At 38.1% G+C, this 20,854-nt stretch overlaps 1 protein-coding gene across 2 annotated transcripts in view; it reads left to right on the top strand.

The window, feature by feature from the left end:
* The window catches only part of AKT3 (AKT serine/threonine kinase 3), a 322,405-nt gene that overhangs the window by 145,400 nt on the left and 156,151 nt on the right, over positions 1–20,854 (top strand). For both annotated transcript variants that reach the window (XM_058533528.1, XM_058533529.1), the window contains exon 4: positions 17,991–18,102. In XM_058533528.1, the coding sequence (XP_058389511.1) occupies positions 17,991–18,102 (112 nt within the window). The remainder of the gene's footprint in view (positions 1–17,990; positions 18,103–20,854) is intronic.

Genomic DNA, 20,854 nt, shown 5'->3' on the forward strand with positions numbered 1-20,854 from the left:
TCTCTTTCTCTTCCCTGCTGAGTCAGTCAGCAGAGTATTGTCTCGTTTTCCTTACTTTCTAGTCTCACTGCTGCCATCCTAGTTCGGTTCTTCATAAGTTCCCTGCAGGATTATTTGGATAGTCTCCTAACTGACCTCTTGCCTTCTAATAGTCTCTTCTCTGGAGTATTTGGAAGGGTAGTAATTGCATAGGATAGATTCATCTTCCAGAAAAAGTTCCTTTGCAAATACCATCTTCTTTCTCAGAAAAATCTCAAATTTTCTCCATTTTTTACAAGAGGAAGATGAGTTACTATTTTTTTGATATTTATGTTCAGACTCTATATATTTTCAGTATTCCTTTTTTCTTCTACTCCTTAATGTTCCACACATTTTCTTTTTGACATAAATTGCTACATTCTGTTAGGTTCAATTGCATACAGAATTCCTAACCCTGTTCCTGTTTTGAGTGATTTTTGTTTTATTTTTTTTGTTGGTGAGGACGAATTGCCCTGAGCTAACATCTGTTGCCAATCTTTCTCTTCTTGCTTGAGGAAGATTCTCCCTGAGCTAACATCTTTGACAGTCTTACTCTATTTTGTATGTTGGTCACCGCCACAGCATGGCTGCTGACGACTGGTATAGGTCTGTGCCCGGGAACCGAACCTGGGCCACTGAAGCGGAGCATGCTGAACTTAACCACTAGGCCACAGGGCTGGCCCCCTTGAGTGATTTTTAGACCATTTTGTGTACTTGGTCATTTGAAGGGTTGGTGCTTTTTTCCCCCCTAATTGTGATCAGAGTTTTAAGCAAAAAGAAAGTTATGTCTAGTTATAGGTGCATCTCACTGTAAGGAATAGATGCTTTACTTAAAAATTTAGTGTAAAGTGAATTACTATAAATTTAATCAAATTTTCCTCCTTCATTTTTAAAGGTGGTACTATATTCATATATTTGCAAAATTTAACCCATAAACCAAGTTTAGAGTTGGGAATGGAACTCAGTTGAGAAAAGCTTTTAAAAAATCACTTTAAAAGGAGCTAGTTTTTAGAAAATTATAGAGTAATAATGCCATGTTTAGTTATGTATTTCCTTCCTCTCATTCAAATCACACTCCAATTTGACAAGAAAAAAATTTCCACAGAATTTCTACTCTTCCCTCCTTTTTTCTCCATTACACAACAAATGTACAAAAGAGAAAGGAAAAATGTAATCCCATTTTAATGGATATGACTGTGGCAGTCTAGAGTTTCAAATCCAGCTCCGAGGTGTGAGAGCAACCCTCTGTACCTCTGAAAGATTTCATCAGTTATATGTCCTTTGTAAACATAAATTTACATGTGTATGTACTAGATAATCTCACCGTTGTAATACTTCCTTCACTGGAACGCTCTAGGTGACCTGCTCTGATTTCTGTTAGAGCCTGTACTTTCCCTAGGAGCTTTCGTGCTATCTCACCCGTCTTTCCTGATTGACTTGGAAGTTAATCTGTTGAGTTGCAGTCTTTACCTTCTCAGCCCCATTCATCAGAATATACGTTAGTATGGGGACTTATGTAGAATCAAGGAGAGTGATAAACTTCTAGAGCACAATGACTGGGTATACACAGTTTTGAAATTGCCTTTAATGTTTATTACAAGATCTAGTGTACTGGAAGATCTCTGGACTTGGAGTCAGAAGACCTGAGTTTGAGTCTTGGTTCTGCTACTTTACTAGCTGTGTGACCTTGTGCAAATCACATAACTTCTCTGATCTTTGTTTTTGTCATCTTTAAACATGAGGTTAATAATATCTACTTCTCAGGATTATTGTTATTGTTGTTAGTGTGGTTGAGTGGATTCCGACTCCTAGCGCCCCCGTGTACAGCAGAGCAGAACCCTGCCCTGTCTTTTTGCGCTATCTTCTCACCTTCTGGCGCTATATCAGACAATGCTCTGCTGCTATTTACAGGGTTTTCGTAGCCAATTTTTTTCAAAGTGGGTGACCAGGTCCTCCTTCCTAGTCTTTCTTTAGTCTGGAAGCTCCGCTGAAACCTGTTCACCATAGGTGACCCTGCTGGTATTTGAAATACTGGTGGCACAGCTTTCAGCATCACAGCAACACGCAGCCGCCACAGGATGACAACCAGTAGACAGTGGTGTGGTTCCCTGACGGGGAAACAAACCCAGGCCGTGGCGGTGAGAACACCAAATCTTAACCACTAGACCACCAGGGCTGACTCAGGATTATGGTGAGGATTAAATGAGATGATATATATGAAAACACTTTGTAAATTATAAAATGCTATGGAAATAAAAGTATTAATGTCATATAGAGAGTGCTCGGTGATGTTTGCTCAGTTGAGTTAAATGGCAGCCATTCTTCCCTCTCTAGCTAAATCACATTTGAGTGGAGAGAAAACTACTGGGTTACAAGTGTTAAGTAGAACCTATTTGCAACAGTCTCTTGCAGTTGAACCAGCTGCTATTGCTTGGTTGGGGGAAGAAATCTCAGTTTCATTTAATGCCAGGGACTAGATCTGTAGGGGCTAGTCCTCCCTATAACCAAACAACTGAGCTAGACCCCTGACCCGTGCCCATGGCCTCCTTCTGGCCAACGGCGAGGACGTCACTGCAGCTGAGAGGGCAGCAGCACTGGACTGGCCTCGGAGGAACTGGCTGCAGACCTCATTGTTCACACCCTGGCCTTTGGAAGACAAGGCTTCTGCGGGTGGATGACAGTCCACGTCACTATTAGTACCCCCTTTTTAGTCAGAAGTGGTTTTTGTTTTTTAATAAAAGTAATAAAACTCGCAAATATTTTTCTGACTGTTCTAAGAAGATCCTTTGGTTACCATCCATTGGGAGGAAAATTGAGATTAATTTGGTTCTTCCATTAGACAGTTACTTTTTTTGTAAGATGGAGGGTGCAATGGGCTTGTTCTTGGGGGAAGGCAGGCAAGGCGTGATCAGCTTCAGTAGCTTATGTCAAATGACGTGAGGACATGAAGGAAATCCCAGCAGAACCACCCTGCCTTCCTCCCTCCCTCCCTCCCTCCCTTTCTTTTTCCTTCCTCCCTTCTCCTCTTCCTCCTTCTCCCCCTGCCTCCCTCCCTCCCTGTCTCCCTCTCTCTCACTCAGCTTCTCCTAAGATCAGCAATCAACTGTCTCTTGTTATCCAAAACGCTTAAGTAAAGAACACCCTACATGTAATTATTTTCACTGAATTTTTCTTAAACACTTTTACCTCTGACTCCTTCCTTGACTTCCTTTTCTAGTCATTCCAAATAAAAACCTCACACACTTATTCTCTTTTGAAATTTCCTACGTTGTGTGCTTATGATTAAAGTAACACAATTTGGAAACATAGGCGTTATCACAATTCGTATTTAAACATATTGTTAGAAACCTAAGTTCTAACGAATATTTAGAAAGTTTTTATTGAGGGTTTGTTGTGTTCTCAACATTGTACCAGGTACTGAGGGAAAAAAGAAGGAAATAAGGAAGGAAACCAGGCTTTCTTTGAGCATTACTATGTGCCAGGCCCTTTACATATCTTATCTCATTCCATCTTCAGGGCAACACTCTGAGGTAAGCATTACACCCTCCATTTAAAAGAGACTGAGAGGGGTGATGGGACTTGCTTTAGGCCACTTACCTGGCAAACGGCAGAGCTGGAGTTTCAGCCCTTGTCTAACAAAATGCTAATGTTGAAGCCTGTGTTCATTGCATTAACCCACAGATATTTGATATAGTCCTTGGCTTTGAAGAATTTACAATCTAGTTGCAAAAATCTGCTACCAACCCTTGGAATTGGTATTTTGAGATGTTTTATGGCTCGGTTCTGAAGTAAGTTTTGTGATTAATCTATTCAGTAAGAGTTTAGGAGAGGAAGCTATCATTAAGGACTGGATCATCAAGAAAAGCTTCATTGGAAATTGAGATTGTTTAGAGAAATAGTAAGATTTCAAAAGATGGAATTCCAGGTAACAGGAATAGCATTAATTTGAAAAATTATTTCTGAGAAACTTCAGCTGAATCTCTTATTGTTGATTTAACTGGGTCTGAAATCCTCAGATATGAATGCAAGCTCCATATGGTATGTTATTTCCTTATCCATGTATACAGTGGAAAATATCAATAGAGGAGAGAGGATACATGATGGGAATGAGTGTGGCACTTGAAGTATTAGCAGGACCTGCTGTGATCACCCTGCCCGCTGTGATCGGGGGCAGGGTTAGGCACTAGGTCCCTGTTAGCTTACCTGGCATTTATGTGCAGTTTCTGTGGCAACATTGCCGCTCATCTTCTCTCCTAGTAGAATATAAAACAATTTTACTGATGCAAACAAATATTCCATTGTAAAATCCCATCTTAAAGGCAATATTTTTTCTTTAGCTAAAAAGGTTTTAAACTTAACTTTTGGCTTGAAAAGGGGCATATTATCTCTTTATCTGTTTACTTTTAAAAAACTCGACTTGTTTATGTAGGGGAGGTAAGGTGGTGTGGATGGGGAGTGGACAGTGGACTTGGGGTGGGGGGATTGCCATCCACAGCCACGTTTGATGAGCAGCCGTGTGGATTATCATATTGTTTTTTACATTAAGTTGATTATTTATAAGTCAGTATATCTCAGTTTTTCAGGTAAGCGTTTGTTGAGTGTATAACAGCACCCAACCCCAGCCAGCCTTTGATGCTCAGGATCCCTGTGCTGCTGTTTTATCTTTTACCAATCCCAGCACTTCCCTCCATGACACCTCTCCATATCTGAAGGGTAAACGTAGTTCTTTTGCGTACCTTTCTGACCCTCCTCGTTTACGACCTGATTAAATTGATGGATCATTTTGGTTAAGTTAAATATAGATACTTACCTGATTTATTTGCTTAATATTTATTTTTTAACTTAATTGTTTATTTTTTAGAAAGTAGAGGTTCGTGTGTAGTTTTTAAAATTGTAAATTAAAAAGTGATTATGTACCATCATATTTGATGCTTTAATCCCATCTTACTCATAATTAATACATGGGAAATTAAGAGGGACTTAAGGAAGGGAAGAGAATTGGCATTTTTTAAGAGCCTACTATGTACGAGGTGCTTTGTTTATATGATCACATTTTATCATGACAAGAGCAATATGAAATAAATAGTACCTCAAAAAAAACAGACTAGATAATGAAACTAGGGAAATTAAGAAGCTTCCCCAGAGTTTCAAAGCAAGTACATGGCAGGGCTGTGATGTGGACTCTGGTCTAACACCTGGCTGGAATGCATTTAATCCTATATGGGGTTCAGAAACGACAACCTGTTCAAGTAAGGTTTAGTCAACACCCACAAAAACTTGGTGGTATGTCAAGCATTCTACACAGTGGGTTAACAGCAGACTGTCATGGTTCTTGAGAGTATATGTCATGTAACGGTGACACTTATTTATGCTGTAGCAGAGGGACAAGCGTGGAGGTGGTAGCCAGGTGGCTGTTATTTGAGAGAAATTTATTACGTAATATCAGGCTGATCACTTAACCACCCTGGGACTCAGGGTTTTGTCATCTGTGGTGTGAGGGAGTTAGAATGAAGGATCTCTTAAGTCCTTGCTTCTAAAACTCAATCATTTTGCCTATTAGCAGCAGATGATTTTTTGAAACATTGTCTATTGAGAAGTAATAATAATAATAATTACCCCTTGTTGAGCACCTGTGTGCTCTGCACTTTACATATATATTGTTAATCCTGCTAACATTTTTGCAGGCTACATAATATTTCTATTTTATAGCTGAGGAAACTAGGCTCCTGGAATTTGCCAGTGGTCATGCATCTAGTAAGCGATGGAGATGGAAGCTAAACTCACAGGTTTCAGATTTCAAGGCCACTGCTTTTTCCACACCTCTGCTTAACTGAAGCATCTCTGGCTGCCTTAGGGTCTTTTCTAGCCCGGGCAGGTCAGAAGGTCTGGGCTTCCCAGGCCCCTAGGCTGGTTTGTACATCAGTGTCACGGATCAGATCTTGTCATTCTCAACTATCACATGAAGACAGGTTTCAGAGCTTCAGATGCTTCCGCTTAAGGAAAGTGAAGCTTACTGCAGGGGATTCACTGGTCGGTGAAGATGTCCCCCTTGCTCCTCTGATTATATCAAAGAAGTCACGGGAGAATTTTTAGAGGCATTGTCATCATTGGGTGTGAATTACATGATCATTGTATTCTTAACAAATTGGAGTTGAGGGACACGTATTTTGTTGATCTCTCTGCAGTTATATACTAAATCTCTGCGTTTCTGATTTTCCCCCTATATCTCTATGTTATTTTAAAAGTATTTATTATATTTTGAGTAAGTTAAATGAGGCCCAAGGCCACAGTGCGGGGAAGGACCTTTGAGCCTTGGAATTGAGGAAAGATAGAGAGGCATTCTTTTGGGTTGGAAATAATACATAATCAAGCAGATGCTAATGAAAAAATGAAATGCAGAGAAAGAGAAAAGAGACTAGGGTGCCTGTTTGAACGTTTTATAGAGGAGAGTACATTGCTCCTTTATTACAATAATGTTTCTGCGCTATAATAAGGTCTTTCATTGCACGTTCAGCTGTTTTCATTCACTTGTTTTGTGCTCTGCTTCCTGTCACTCGTTGTCAGCACAATAGTCTTCCAGCTATGTAGTCTCAGTGTCCTTTTGGACCAATTTGTCATTGTCTTTCTCCCTCAACCCCAACCCCTGCACTCAGAATCTAGTACTGTGGTTGCATTTTTAGACATTTTTTATGTTTTAAAATGGCAGTGCTTTTGAAGCAGGCCAGAATAGTTCATGGTAATTGAATCATCCAACCAGCAACAGTTACTGCTTCCAGAAGCACGCTGATGAAGTTTCTATCTCTATAGGATATTCTTATAAAATAAAAATAAACACATAATACCCTCGTGGTAGCTTTATTTCATATGCATTGTTTCCTTTGAGCTTCACAATCTTCCTGTGGAAGTAGGACATTTTGTTAAAATATTTTTCTTAAACTATATTATTTACAGATTTACTGTTTACCTCATAAATTCTTTGGAATTTCTGTGCCTTTAGGGAGTTACATTTGTATTGTTTTCCTACTAATGGCTCTTTATTCTCATAGATAATTTTATTATGACTAAGGAATCAACAAGGTTGGCTGAGACTGACAAACCTGAACAAGTTCCAATATCAGATTCCAGGCAACTCTAGTTAGCTGTCAATTCATGTTAGATCTTGAACATTTTGGGCAATAGATGTTTCAAATATCCTCACAACCTTGGACCAATTATCTAATATTTAGACTGAAAGACATTTTTCAAATGTAAATTTTATAAAGAAATCCTGAAACAGTGTTATTCTGTGACAGCTTACCTATCACCTAGAACTTCCCCTTACCTTGTAATCATATGATCAAAGTTCATTGGTGCTTTTAAATGTAATATTCCCACAATAGATGGCAATTATTTTTAGTGTGTGAATACTAAACAGCCAGTTTGGTCAATTTTTTTGAGGGGGAAACTATTTCACTACTCGACGTATCGCCTGTTTCTGCCAGTTTAATTGCAGAAAACTAGAAAGTCAAGTATATAAAGCTTATTATAAAGAAATAGAACTTTACTTCCTCTCTTGTAAGCAGCTGACATTCCTAAAACACTGTGTGACATACTAAGAAGAGCCGAGAATCTAGAGCTAGAAAACCTGCATTAGAGACTCAGTTGTACAACTTTAATGACTTGATGATTTTGAACAAGTGACTTAGAAATCAGACAGCTTCCATTTTCTTATTCATGAAATGGAAATGATGAAAATGCTTTAGAACTCTATTGGGAGGATTAAGTAAGAAATAATGCATATAAAATCTTTATCTTGTGGTGAAACAACTGATAATATGCTAAAATAAAGACTTAGTAGTTAATTATTTTAAAAGAATAAATTTTGGAGACAGATATGATGGAAAGCTAAGTTTCCCTACTGACCTAAATTGGCAAAAGATTTAAGCTGAGATTTTGTTTCTAGTCTGCTAGAGATGAATGAGCTGATTATTCCAAAGTATGCTCTTCATTTAGTTTGCAGTGCATCCATTGAACCAGATTTTAAAAATGAAGTGTTTTGTGCTATAGTAAAGACCCAGAGACCTCTTTATGGCTGTGGTTGAAACTTTTAAAGTCAGGATAGCTTATTTGGAGTCAGAATTCCTGAATGGAAAGAAAGACGTCTGTATCTTCTCCTTAAAGTTTCAGGAAGTTAGAGACTGTTAGGTCAGATGCTAATAATGACTCTTCGGTTATCCTTACATGTTTTTAATGAAATTATTAGGAATGTTTGTTTACAGTCCTCCAAAATTCATTGTTTTCTTGGACAATTCTGTGCTTTACTTGAATGAATAGGCCTACCTTTTAATCTTTCTCCAAGAAATAAAATCCTTTAACCATTCTATAAATCTAATCATTTCTACCAATTTTCCTAAGGAAAGAAAGAAAGAGATATCTCTTAAGTGTTAGAGCTGTAGTTGTGCAATTAAGAATTTGATTAGGCTTTAAATATTTTTTCTAACTGATGTTATTAGGATTTATTTATACATAAATATGTATATGTGTATGCTTAAAGCATGTATTTCTCTCCCAGAATATTTATTACCAATGCTCTCAGAGGCGGTCTAAACTGGACAATGTAGATTTTTGAAGAAATAGGCGTGTCACATTTTGGGAGGAGAGAGATCATAAAGTAAATTTTGTTTCTAAGGGAGTGTGAACTTTAAAATATTGAAATGTTCTTACAAGAAAAAGAGAATTAGTTGTGACAAACACTATTGCATCAGACATGTTTCCGGAAGCTTTTTTTTGTTTGAATTCTGTCTGTATGTACTTAGACTGTGATGACTAAGAAAGAACTACGAGAAGTTTTCCAGATTCCCTGAAGGTTATAGTACGGCTCAGGAGATGCACGCAAGATGGATAATAGTATGTGATCAGGTCCCGGCGTGTGGGATGTAAGTATTATAATGTGCAGTAGATCCTCAGGAGTCGAGAGCGAGGACTGGAACCCTTAAAGAAGGTTTTGAATGACTATTAGGTAGAAGGGAGGAGGAGAGTATTTCAGGTGAGGAAAAAGTGTGAGTTAAATCCTGAAGTTAAGAATCCTCAGGGAATGTTTGGGGAACAGTAAAGAGAAACATATATCAGCAGAAGGTAGTCATTGTTTTTATGGTAAGGAATAAAGTTTGAAAAAGATTCGGGCTTGCTTCTTAGTGGCTTTGAAAGTAAGAGGAGGAATTTGAACTCTGTCCTGCAGAGAGTAGTGCATTTTTGAGAAGGAGAATGACCTGTGGAGTAAGAGTTTGAAAGACTACTGGGGCTAGTAGTGTGGAGGACAACTTGGACAGGGAGAAGGCTGGAGAAAGGGAGACCACCTGGGAGGCCATTTCAGGGATCCATATTTTGTTAGTAAGGCCTCTGGTCTGGAGTCAGCAGTGAAAAGAAGGGATGGTTCAAGAGACGTTACGAGAGGAGTGTTATGATGAACGTTGCAGGCTTAGCCTTGGGTTGAAAGGGAGTCAGAGATGACTGAGGATGTGTTTCTTGGGTGATTAGGAAAATGATACAGAAATCAAATGAATAGAAACACTGTGTTGATGTGGTAATTTTCAGCTTAGAAGATAAAAAAACAAAAAACTAAACCATTTCAGATATGTTGAGAAGGAGGTAATGATAGGGCCTCAAAAGAGAGATGCCGGTTTTGCCAGATGGATATGGTGCTTGCTGGTAGGGCTGGCACTGGCGGTGCAGGTGTGAGAGTCATCGAACGTCAGGTGATAATTGAGGCAAAGCCATGAGAGAGCCTCCCCAGAATTACATCCAACATCCTTACCGGGTCACTGAAGATGTTTCTGACCTCATCTCCTACACTTCCACCCACATCACTCTCCCACAGATATCTACACTGGTCTCTCCTTTCATTGAGAGACACCCTGTCTAACTATTCTTGCTAAAACAGTACTACCTCCTTGTCATTGTAACTTGTTGCCCTGCCTAATTTTCCTTCATGATACTTACAGGCACCTATTATAAGTTAATTGTTTTACTTGTTTATGGCTTGACCACTTATCCTCTCAGTAAAAATATAAGCTTTATGGGGGCCAGCCCGATGGCACGGCGGTTAAGTGCGCGTACTTTGCTTTGGCGGCCCGTGTTCACATGTTCGGATCCCGGGTGCGCACCAATGCACCGCTTGTCAAGCCATGCTGTGGTGGTGTCCCATATTATAAAGTAGAGGAAGATGGGCATGGATGTTAGCCCAGGGCCAATCTTCCTTGGCAAAAAGAGGAGGATTGGCATCGGATGTTAGCTCACGGCTAGTCTTCCTCACACACACAAAAAATATATATATGAGCTTTATGAAAAATAGGGACTTTGTTTTGTTCACTGCTGTATTCCCAGTGTATGGTTGTTGCCTGGCATACTGTGGACACACAATAAATATTTGTTTAATGAATGTCTAAGTTTACTAAGGGCAAAATTGTCATAAAAGAAAAGCATACTACAAAGGTCAGAGCCTAAGGGAGCAGCTCAGTTCGGATGAAGAGGCCCTAAGAAAGAAGCCTGATGAAGGTCAGAGGCAAGTCAGTGTCCTGGGGGCCCAGGGGGAGACACTCAGCGGTGGGGAGCCCAGGACATCGGGTGCAGCAAAGAGATGGAAATGAGAACAAAGAAAGGATAACTGATGAGAAGGAGATTTCAGGAGAGTGGTGGAAACCACAGCTTCGCTAACTGGTTAAGGACAGGTAACAACCACAAAGGCCCCTCTTGGAGGTGATGGTTTTGAGTAACAGGAGCAGTGAGGGAGGGAAAGCAGTGTCCAGTGCGCGTGCATCTTTGTCCATGTGTATGTTGTTTAGTTGCCCCGGAGAGCGCTGATGAGCGGCTGTGAAGATCTGTGAGTGGAAACTGTCCCATTGATGCACATGGAAGCCTGAGGGATTCAAGTTGTAAATCACAATTGATACGAAATAATTGATTATTCCAGCAGTGATACCTTTAAACTTCAATTTCCAGTGAAATACTCTGATGTTTAGCTTGTCTTAAATGAGTTTCATTAACTAGAAGTGTCTTTATTTTAGGTATTCGTCTATATATTTTATTTTGTAAAAATAATTTTCTTTTCCACACTCAACTGTTTAAGCCTTCTCTAGTTTATTTTGGTATATACTTTGAGGAAAAAATCTAATATTATTTTGGAAGGAGTTTCTATTTTTTACTTTTTATTGTGAAAATTTTCAGACATATAGATAGAGAAAACAGCTTATTGAATTCTCATATATTCATTACCTAGACTTAACATTTTACCACATTTGCATCATCATTTTGTTAAAATATTTGAAGTAAATTGTGATATCACGACGTTTTATCCCTGAATTCTTGTGAATCTCTAAGCAATAAGGAAAGTTTCCTACATAATTCCTATACTGTTATCATACCCAATAAAATTTAGAAATCTTTCATATTATCTAATACAAATTCATATTCAGATTTCTCCAGTTGTCACCTAAAATGTCTTTTACAAATTACAGCTGGCTTGTTGAAAACAGAATACGTTAAGAACCACATATTGCATCTGATCAATATGTCTCTTAAGCCTCTTCTAGTCTAGAAGAGTTCTGTGTCCTATATCACCACCCCCACTTTGGTTACATGCCAGGATCAGGATCCCACTAGAGGGTAATCCTCATCTTTAACCATCCCTGTGCTGTGTTCAGAGCCAGGGGCAAACGTTGGTATCAGGTGAAAATTGTCCTGAATTTCTTTGTAGGAGAAAAGGTGTCCTAGAAGGCAGAAGGGCCAACCACTGGGAAGGTATGCGGAAGGTGTGGGAGAGGGAGTGGACAGTCTCATCATCTTGACAGATGATTACTGGTCTTTTAAGGCAGTTTTTCTAGCAGTATATTCTCTCCAGAAGAGCATGGAGTTTGGAGTCAGAGAGACCCGGGGGTAAATCTTTGTATAGTTAGTTACAAGCTGTGTGTTTTGGGGCAGGTTATTTAGCTCGTCTCATCTCAATTCCTTCCTTTATAAAATGAAGGATAGTAATATAACACCTTGTAGGTTTGTCCTTTGGATGAAATGGGTGGCGTTAGGGACCACCAGTGAGTGCAGTGCCTGGCGCTCAGTGATCACTGAGCAGATAGCCCTGTGGACTTGCTCTCGCCAGGGCACTTGCCACACCAGGACGCCTCCTTCTCGGTGGATTGAGTGAGTCTCTTTAAGGTGGTTTGTTGAGTCTTAATTGGGCACTATGGTTTTTTGCCCATGGATAGGAAAAACTTTAAACAAAAGAAAGAAATGCTTTTTGCCCCTTTTAAAGAATATCCACAATAGTGTTATACTCGGGGCTTAAAAATAAACTGTCTTTATGGTCGTTATAACTCACAGTTAGCATTATTTCGTTATGTGATTTAATTATAAATAAAATCTATTACTATGCCTTTGTTTTTCACATTGAATGTTAGTAGAATTTATTTTTAAAGAATAAAATTAATATTTAAAGGGTTAAAGAGGTTGAAATAAAATCTAATCTTTTTAATAAAATCTGAACAGATGATATCAAAAAAAATTTTAGTATATATTTTTTTGATCTGGTATCTTGCAGGCCCTTTAATTGGCTTTCAGGTTTAGAGAGTAATTACAGCTTTGAATGAACTTGGTCGGCTGTGGTTCAGAATGGTGTAAAGTAAGCGGAACATTTGAAATTAAGTGTGTGGTTTAACTTGCTCAGGTGAGTTTAACTAGTATAACTATCTCATTTAAGTACCAGTGTAACCAAGACTTTACTGAAAAGTATACTTTACTGAAAAGTTAGCTACCTGACATTTTATATAAGAACACTTGCTTTATTCATATGTATTAAATGGTTCCAGAAATCGTAGATAGTCATTCAGTTAATAGCTCTTTAGAATCTCTATATGAAATTTCCACTTTTGTTTTTAAAATTTAAATTGGCCTAGCTTGAATTGGGAATCTTTACACAACTAAAAGGAAAATATTCTTCTAAAGAACTGTTGTCTGATCTATTTATTAACCACCGTCTCCTTTAAGAATTCCCTTTGAGCATGAGAGTCCTTTTTAAGAATAAGAGTTTTCAGACATGAACCATGTTCTGCTCACTTTCATATATATTTCTTCATTTTACAGAGAACTGTAGGATGTGTTCATGATTCCATATTATGGCTAACATAAAAGAACCCAAAGTTCTTCTATTTACTGGCTCACTTGTTTTAACGTGGTAATTTAAATTTCAGCTGTTTTTAATTTGGATTCAGCTCTTTAATTACATTTGTTTAGGTACAGCAGTAAAACCTGCAGCGTTGTGGTAGAGTGTTCTCTTGGTATTGACACAACTACCCCTTGAATACCTTGAACTAGCTTTTGATAGCCAGTTCTCTCTTCTATGGTCTCAATCTAATGGGTATTATTTAGAAATTGGATTCATTTATAGAGTATTTCATATTGAAACCTATAAAATATAGGTTTGTTTGCATTATACTACTTGTTCATAATTACATGTAACATTTTTGTTGCACTAGAGGCTTTAGAAGGACCTGATTAAAACTTTTATACCAGTAGTGAATTATTACTTTATAATTACACGTGTAGAATGATTAATAATAAAGTTTGGTATGTGCTGTAAGCTCGTAGAGTTTCTTAATTCATTTTTCTTACTATGTCCAGAATCTTGCATAGTGCTTGTCCTGTAATTTGTTTCATATATGTTGTTGAGTCCATGAATACTTAGCATATTTAGTCAAAACGGCCAAGTTCTGCATAACTACTTAGATCACTATATTATTATTTTAATATTTTTCCCAAACCATCCTGTATGTAAATACAAATATTTGATTCTTTTCTAAACAATTCATTTTTAGGGGTCTGCTTGGGAATGGTAATTAAAGTAATCACTTTTATTATAATTTTTGTAAGCTATGGTAATTGATAATCACTTAGAATCTCATATGTAGTATTTTTAGTAGCTTTTAAAATTATAGTATTGAGAAGTTCTTTAATTTTAGCATTTAAACTTCAATTAGATGTAGTGTTGAAAATATGCTCTCTTTGAAGTTTTACTTTAATTCCTGATAGTGCTTTTAAAGATGAGAAACCTCGGGGCTTAGAGACGTAAAGTACTTTGTCTAGGATCACACAGCAGATAGTGTGATAGAGGTGGGATCTGAATCTGGTGTTCTGATTTTAAAGTCTGTTATGTTAGTTACCTTGACATCACTATCATGGGAACCTTAAGTGAAACTGAAATAGGTGAACCTAGGATTGGGCGTTCTTTCTTTCCTTTTCTGTTCTTCCTATTTCTCTCTACTGCATAGTTCATTCTTGAGTATTTCTGTCAGACCTGCCCTCTTTTAAGTGTCTGTCCTCCATTGATAACATTAAAAGCCAGTTAGTCAATTACTCAGTCATCAAGTATTTACTATGTACGCCTATGTGGTGTCACTATCGTAGGTGCTGTGAGGAAGAGTTGTGCACATAATTCCTAACTTTTAAGTAATTTATCTAGCTAGGACACCAAAGTCACGTGTATTAAACACCTGTATGACAGTATAGTGAACCACCGGCTGGAAACTTAGTGGGAGTTTTGTAAAGAAGGAAATGAGACGGGACAATGGGCTTCAAAGAGAATCAGGTTGGGTCTGTACTTTATAGGTGGAGTAAGTCAGAGGAGTTATGTGGTTCTTTATTGCTATAAATTGGTATAATATCTTTGATATTTTAAAACTTCCATATTTCAAACAAAAAATAAAAATTGGCATACTATATTTGGTATTTTTTTAACATTCGTATTTCAAAAAATATATAGCTGTACAAGATTTAACTATGAAACAGTAGATTTTATGACCTGCTGATTCTACCACCTTTTCATTATTTTACACACCACCAGGTTCCACTTCCCTCCTTACCCATTTTAAATTCCTTGGTTGATTCTCTAAACCACTCCTTGTCTTACATCCTCTATGCTGTTCCACTTTCTTGCTTTGTCAGACTGGCTTACATGATCCCTGATACTAGTTTGCATTCTTGGTAATTAAATTCCAGAGGGCCCCGAGTGCTGCTCAGCAGTCATGGTACCTTTCCCCAGTCTGTTTGCTCCTCTGCTCTCCTAGAGGGCTATTGCATGCCTTCTCTGTGCTCAAAGCCCTAGAGCATCCTCTTCAGATCATGTTCTTAAGGATGGCTTTACATCCTAATTCATTGAAAAAATAGAAGCAACGAGAAAATAATTTCTGCCAGCTCCTACTTGCATCTGTACCCCTCACTGCATTTGGGCCTTTTTATCTTGTCTTCTCTTCTGTTCACCACTAAACTGCCTGAACCCCTGACTAGAGCCAGCCCTCTACTTGTCCAGTTAATCCCACCCTTTCCTGGCTGTATAAAGAAGTTGCTCCAGAAATTTTCTCCTCTTCCCTGTGTCGTCAAAATTACCTTCTTGTTGGATTATTACTATCAGAATTCATTCATTCAGACATTATTGAGTGTCTGCTGTGTGTCAGGCTCAGTTCTAGGTGCTAAGAATATATCAGTGGAGCTTACATTCTGGTTGAGGAGACAAACAATAAACAAGAAAGATGTTGAGTTAGTCATCTCATAGGTTTGAAGATGATAACATGCTATGGGAAATAACAAGTAAAGCAGGTAAGAGGGGTGGGAGAGTCCTGGGTAAGGGATGTGGATTATAGTATGAAGTAGCATGGTCGAGGTGGGCTTTACGTGAGGGTTAGGTTTGATCTAAGACTTGAAGGAGATGAGGGAGTAACTGTGGGGATGTGTGAGGGGAAAGGATGCCAGGCAGAGGGCACAGCTAGACAAAAAGCTCTAAGGAGAGAGTGTGCAGTGCACTGTTGAGGACATGCAAGGAAGCGGGGTGGCTGGCAGAGTGGCCTGAAAGAGATTCCTGGGGGAGGAGGTCAGAAAGGGGTGGATGGGAGGCCCAGACCATGTAGGGCTCCTGTCGATCCCTGAAGGCCTTTGTCTTCTATTCTTAGTGAATTGAAAATGTTGCAAGATTTTTTTCTTGCAGTCGTTCATTTTAAGATTTCTCGCTGCCTGTGTCGAGAGCAGACTGAAGTGAGGGGCAGGTGGAAGATGTTCTCAGGTTGTTAAAGTATTTATGTGAGAGAGAATGGGGGCTTGTTCCCAGGTAGTGGAAGAGGTGACAAGTGATCCTGGATAAATTTTGAAAGCAGAGCCAACAGCCTTTCCAGAATGAGAAGTGAGAGAAGAGGGATTTAAGGATGATTCCAAGGCTTTTGACTTGAGCAATTGAAAGGATGGAGGTGCCGTCATCTGAGATGGAGAAAGCTATCTTAGAGGTTGGCAGGAGAAGCAAGGGGAGGAGAGATCAGGAGTTCACCTGTGCACGAGTTCAGATGTCTCTTAGAATATGGTTTCTATCTGTAGGTAACTTAGCTAGCCTTTCCAGGTCTCTGAGTAGGAAGATCTGGTTTTATAGCACCTGGAGAGGTTTCAGCATTAGGTGGTGAGAGTCTGAAGTGAAATTGCATCAGTGGAAAAGCCAGGTAGTGATGGCAAATACTACCAATATCAAAAAGAAGATCACCCCATGTTTTCAGTCTAGGTGTTGGAAAAATTAGGAACCCAGGAGGAGGAACAGATTTAGAGGAAAGGTAGTGGATTTGGTTTTAAGTGTGGTACCAGTAATTCAACCAGGTAGAAATATCTACAGTATAGTTGGACATGTGTATCATAAAATAGAGATCCAAGATAGAAAGAAGTTTGGATTTTGATGTTGGTAAGCTGAGAGATGATGGCTGAAACCATGAAAGCTTGTTAGAAAAGAGAAGAAAACTAAGCAGAGACCCTTGGGTGAATGATCTTTTTTAGCGTACAGTCAATAAAGAATTAGTCCAATGTGATCAATGACCTACTTAGTCATATAAAGACATAGAAATGGTGGTTGATAGCTGCTAATGATGGAGATAGGACAAAAGAGATAAGAAAGTACTGTTGAATTTGTCAGCTAGGGGTAAATTAGTTTCTTTCAAAAGAACAGTGTCTGGAGACAAGCTACCCTACTTTCTCTTGTCCAATACCACGTATCCTTTAAAGTCTAGCTCAGGTGTACACCTAATAATAACAGCTAACATTTATTGAAAACTCATTATGTGTCACACACTATGCTAAGTATTACATTGATTTATTATTAATCCCCACACCAATTTTATGATGTAGGTACTCTTATTTTTAGTACTTGAAGACCACAGAGATTAATTCAGTTGTCCAGAGTTGCATAGTTCATGGTAGGAAAAAAAAATCGAATCCAAGCACACTGGTGTTAGAATCCATACTTTTAGCCACTCCACTATGCTCCTTTTTTTTGAAGTCTTCCCAGTTATTCCCTGACAGGTTTTATCACTTTTTGACTGACTGGCTCTAAGGGCTGTAATTACTAAGAGTTTTATGGCATGTATACTGTCAAAAGGCTTATAGTCTGGGTAGGGATAAGGATACCTTTTAAAAATGATAAATAATAACATATGGTAGTCTATGCTATGTGAAAAATGAGGGATACAATAATAAGTAATGAGCATATGAGGGGGGCAGGGAATGGTCAGTCTAGGACCAGGTGTTATAAAAGGTTTTGTGGAAGGAGTAGGATTTGATCTGGACCTTAAAGGATAGGCTTTCTTTTGACTGATGGTGATTGCGTATGGGTAGGGGTGAAATAAATGGAAAGCGCTCCAGATGGTAAGAACAGCTGGAGCAAAGGTATAGATATAGGAAAGAGCAAGATGTATGTGGGGAAAGTTCACTATCTACTTTGGCTGGTTGATAGAACATGTGGCCAGAATGGGCCATGGATTGGAAAGGAGTACTGAGGTCAGTCTGTGAACAGCCTTGAGTGGAGATCCAGAGAAAGCTGTGAGGTTGCAGTGGTTTTGTTTAGAATGGAACTCTATACTTCTCAACTATTTACTTCTTGATTTAAATATAAATATATTCAAAGAGACATTTTATTTTATTTCTAGAATGCCAGTTAATGAAAACAGAACGACCAAAGCCAAACACGTTTATCATCAGATGTCTCCAGTGGACCACTGTTATAGAGAGAACATTTCATGTAGATACTCCAGAGGAAAGGTAAGAAACTCATTTTTTCCATCTTGTGAAAAAACAACAATCTAAAGTCCTATGTATATCTGACTTCACCATTTGTAAATATATGTAAATATATTTGTAAAATGCTGAAGTCCCTTAATTACAGTCGTGTGTTGCTTAACGACGGGGATATGTTCTGAGAAATGTATTATGTGATTTTTGTCATTGTGTGAACATCAAGAGTGTATTTATGCAAGCCTAGATGGTTTGGCCTAGTACACACCTAGGCTGTATGGTACTAATTTATGGGACCACCAGTCCGTTGTTAACCTAAACATCATTATGTGGCATATGACTGTATTCTGTTTCAGGTATAATAGACGAATAACAGAGCCTGCAAGTACTAAATCAAAACCTCTAGAAGTGCTATAAGATCATAACTTTTTAACAGAAAACAGAACATTTAAGAGTTAAAATGTAAATGAAAGAGGACATTTTTATAACCAAACTGCCTTTAAAAAAACTGTAGAATTGGTTGTGTTCATGTTTGGAATTCTGAGGCTAGTGATGGCAGAAGGTCTCAAGTAACACGCCATTATGCAGGTGGCTGCCTGGAGTCTTATGTTGAGAAGGATTCTGAGATTGAGTCTAAGCTCAGTGAGAAGAGAACACATCAGGGTTGATTGGCATTGGCTGTCATCGCTGCTAGAGGGGAGTGGCAACACATTAGTAACTCACTCACCAGCTTCCTCAGGGCCACGTTTTCACCCTCCTGATCTACTATCAGTTCCTGCCACCACCTCCCTACCCCTCAATTCTGTCTCAGTACCCTTTTATCTGGTGGCTCGGGTACTGAGTTAGGTCCAACAGCCACAATTACAGAATCATTTTCCTGCACATATGTTATCATATTTGATCCAAGTCAGCAACGTTGTGAAGTTAAATGTTATTAGCCTTATTTGCCAAATGAATAAGTTGGGTCTTAAGAGACTTATCTAAGATTAAAAATAAAACCAAAAACAACCTGCCCCCAAAGGCCGGTAAATAGTATAGTATTATTTTAATAATGCTTTTTTTGGTCAATAAACAGTAAATGGTAATGTGTGATTACTTTAGGAAATATAGAAAAGAAAGAAAAATGGAAAAGAAGTAGAAATTACTCGTAGTTCTAATTCTATACCCAGGGCTAAGGACTGATAATTTGTACACTTTCAGTCTAAATCTGTGCAGATGTATTTGGCCCTTTAGTATACATACAATTTGGTATGTCCTCCCTCCCCACCCACCCCTGTCTTCTCTGGGCATTTCTATATGCTGAGTGTTTAGTTTGCATATACCTCAGCCCATATCCACGATTAGGCTGATTCCTATGTATCTTTCCGATCTGAGCTTAAAATGTCACATTTCCCACAAAACCTTCCCTGACACTTGTAAATGGGTCCCCTGCTCTATACTTACATATCTCCTTGTACCTTTTATATCAAATATATCACCGCTGTAATCTTTGTTTGCCTTTCTCACTAGACTACAAGATTCTTAACTGGCAAGGATCATATCTTCCTTGCTCATTATTTTATCTTTAGCACATAGTCAGGGTTCAACATAGTATTTGTTGACTAGCTGAATGAGTAGAACTTTTCCCATGTCAATATATATTCTTTGAAAATATTATTCTTTGTGGATTTATAACATCCTATTGAAGCATGATTCATTTTGCCATTTATGTTTGCAAAGCTGGACTTAAGCCATATCTTAAAACTTTAAAATAGTTTGCTGTTCCTGCAATAATGTCACACTACTTTTTTGAACAATCAGTTTCATTTGTGTTTGTGACTAGAAGAAAGCAGTTTTAGTAAAAATGAGAAACAGCATACTTATATTTGCTATTGCAGTGTGTTTTTCTATATTCATCTAGAATCTGGTGTTTGGAAGTTTTATATGACTTTAACGTTAATGAAGACTTAGAAAGACGTAGTGAGAGCTAGAAAAACTCTGTTTTCCATATTCTGTCTGCCAGTCTAAAATCCTTACCTGTTGTAAACTAAATGAATATCTCTAATCATCTTAAAAAATCATATTTATTTCATTGCATGATATAAATTTGGAATCTAACAGTTTTTTTCCAAAAGATGAGACCGTTGTCTTAGCTCTATTTATTGAATAATCCATTCTTTGCTCACTGATTATGGATGGCACATATACATAAATATTTGTATTTTTAGGTGTTTTCTTTTTTTCGGTTTGATTTTTCTGTAATTATAACATCAGGACCACAGGGTTTTAATTAGAGAAGCCTTATAAAACCTTTAACTTCTAATAAAACAAGACTTCAATTATTACTATTTTTTCCAAAATGTTCTTAGCTTTTCTAAGTGCATTCTTTTTTTAAAATTGTGATAAAAAGCATATAACATGAATTCTTCCCTCGTAACAAATTTTTAAGTGTGTAATACGGTATTGTAAACTGTATGCATATTACTGTATAGCAGATCTCTAGACCTTTTTCATCTTGCGTGACTGAAACTCTATACCTATTGAATAGCAACTTCCCGTTTCCCTCTCTCTCAGCCCATCAACCACCATTCTACTTTCTGCTTCTATGAGTTTGACTACTTTAGATACCTCGTGTAAGTGGAAGCATGCAATATTTGTCCCTCTGCGACTGGCTTATTTCACTTAGCATAATGTCCTCAAGTTTCTTCCATGTTGTAGCATAAGACAAGATTTCCTTCTTTAAGGCTGGATAATATTCCATTTGTTTATATGTTTATACCATATTTTCTTTATCCATTCA

Source organism: Diceros bicornis, chromosome 38 (assembly GCF_020826845.1).
Source record: "Diceros bicornis minor isolate mBicDic1 chromosome 38, mDicBic1.mat.cur, whole genome shotgun sequence".
Taxonomy (NCBI): domain Eukaryota; kingdom Metazoa; phylum Chordata; class Mammalia; order Perissodactyla; family Rhinocerotidae; genus Diceros; species Diceros bicornis.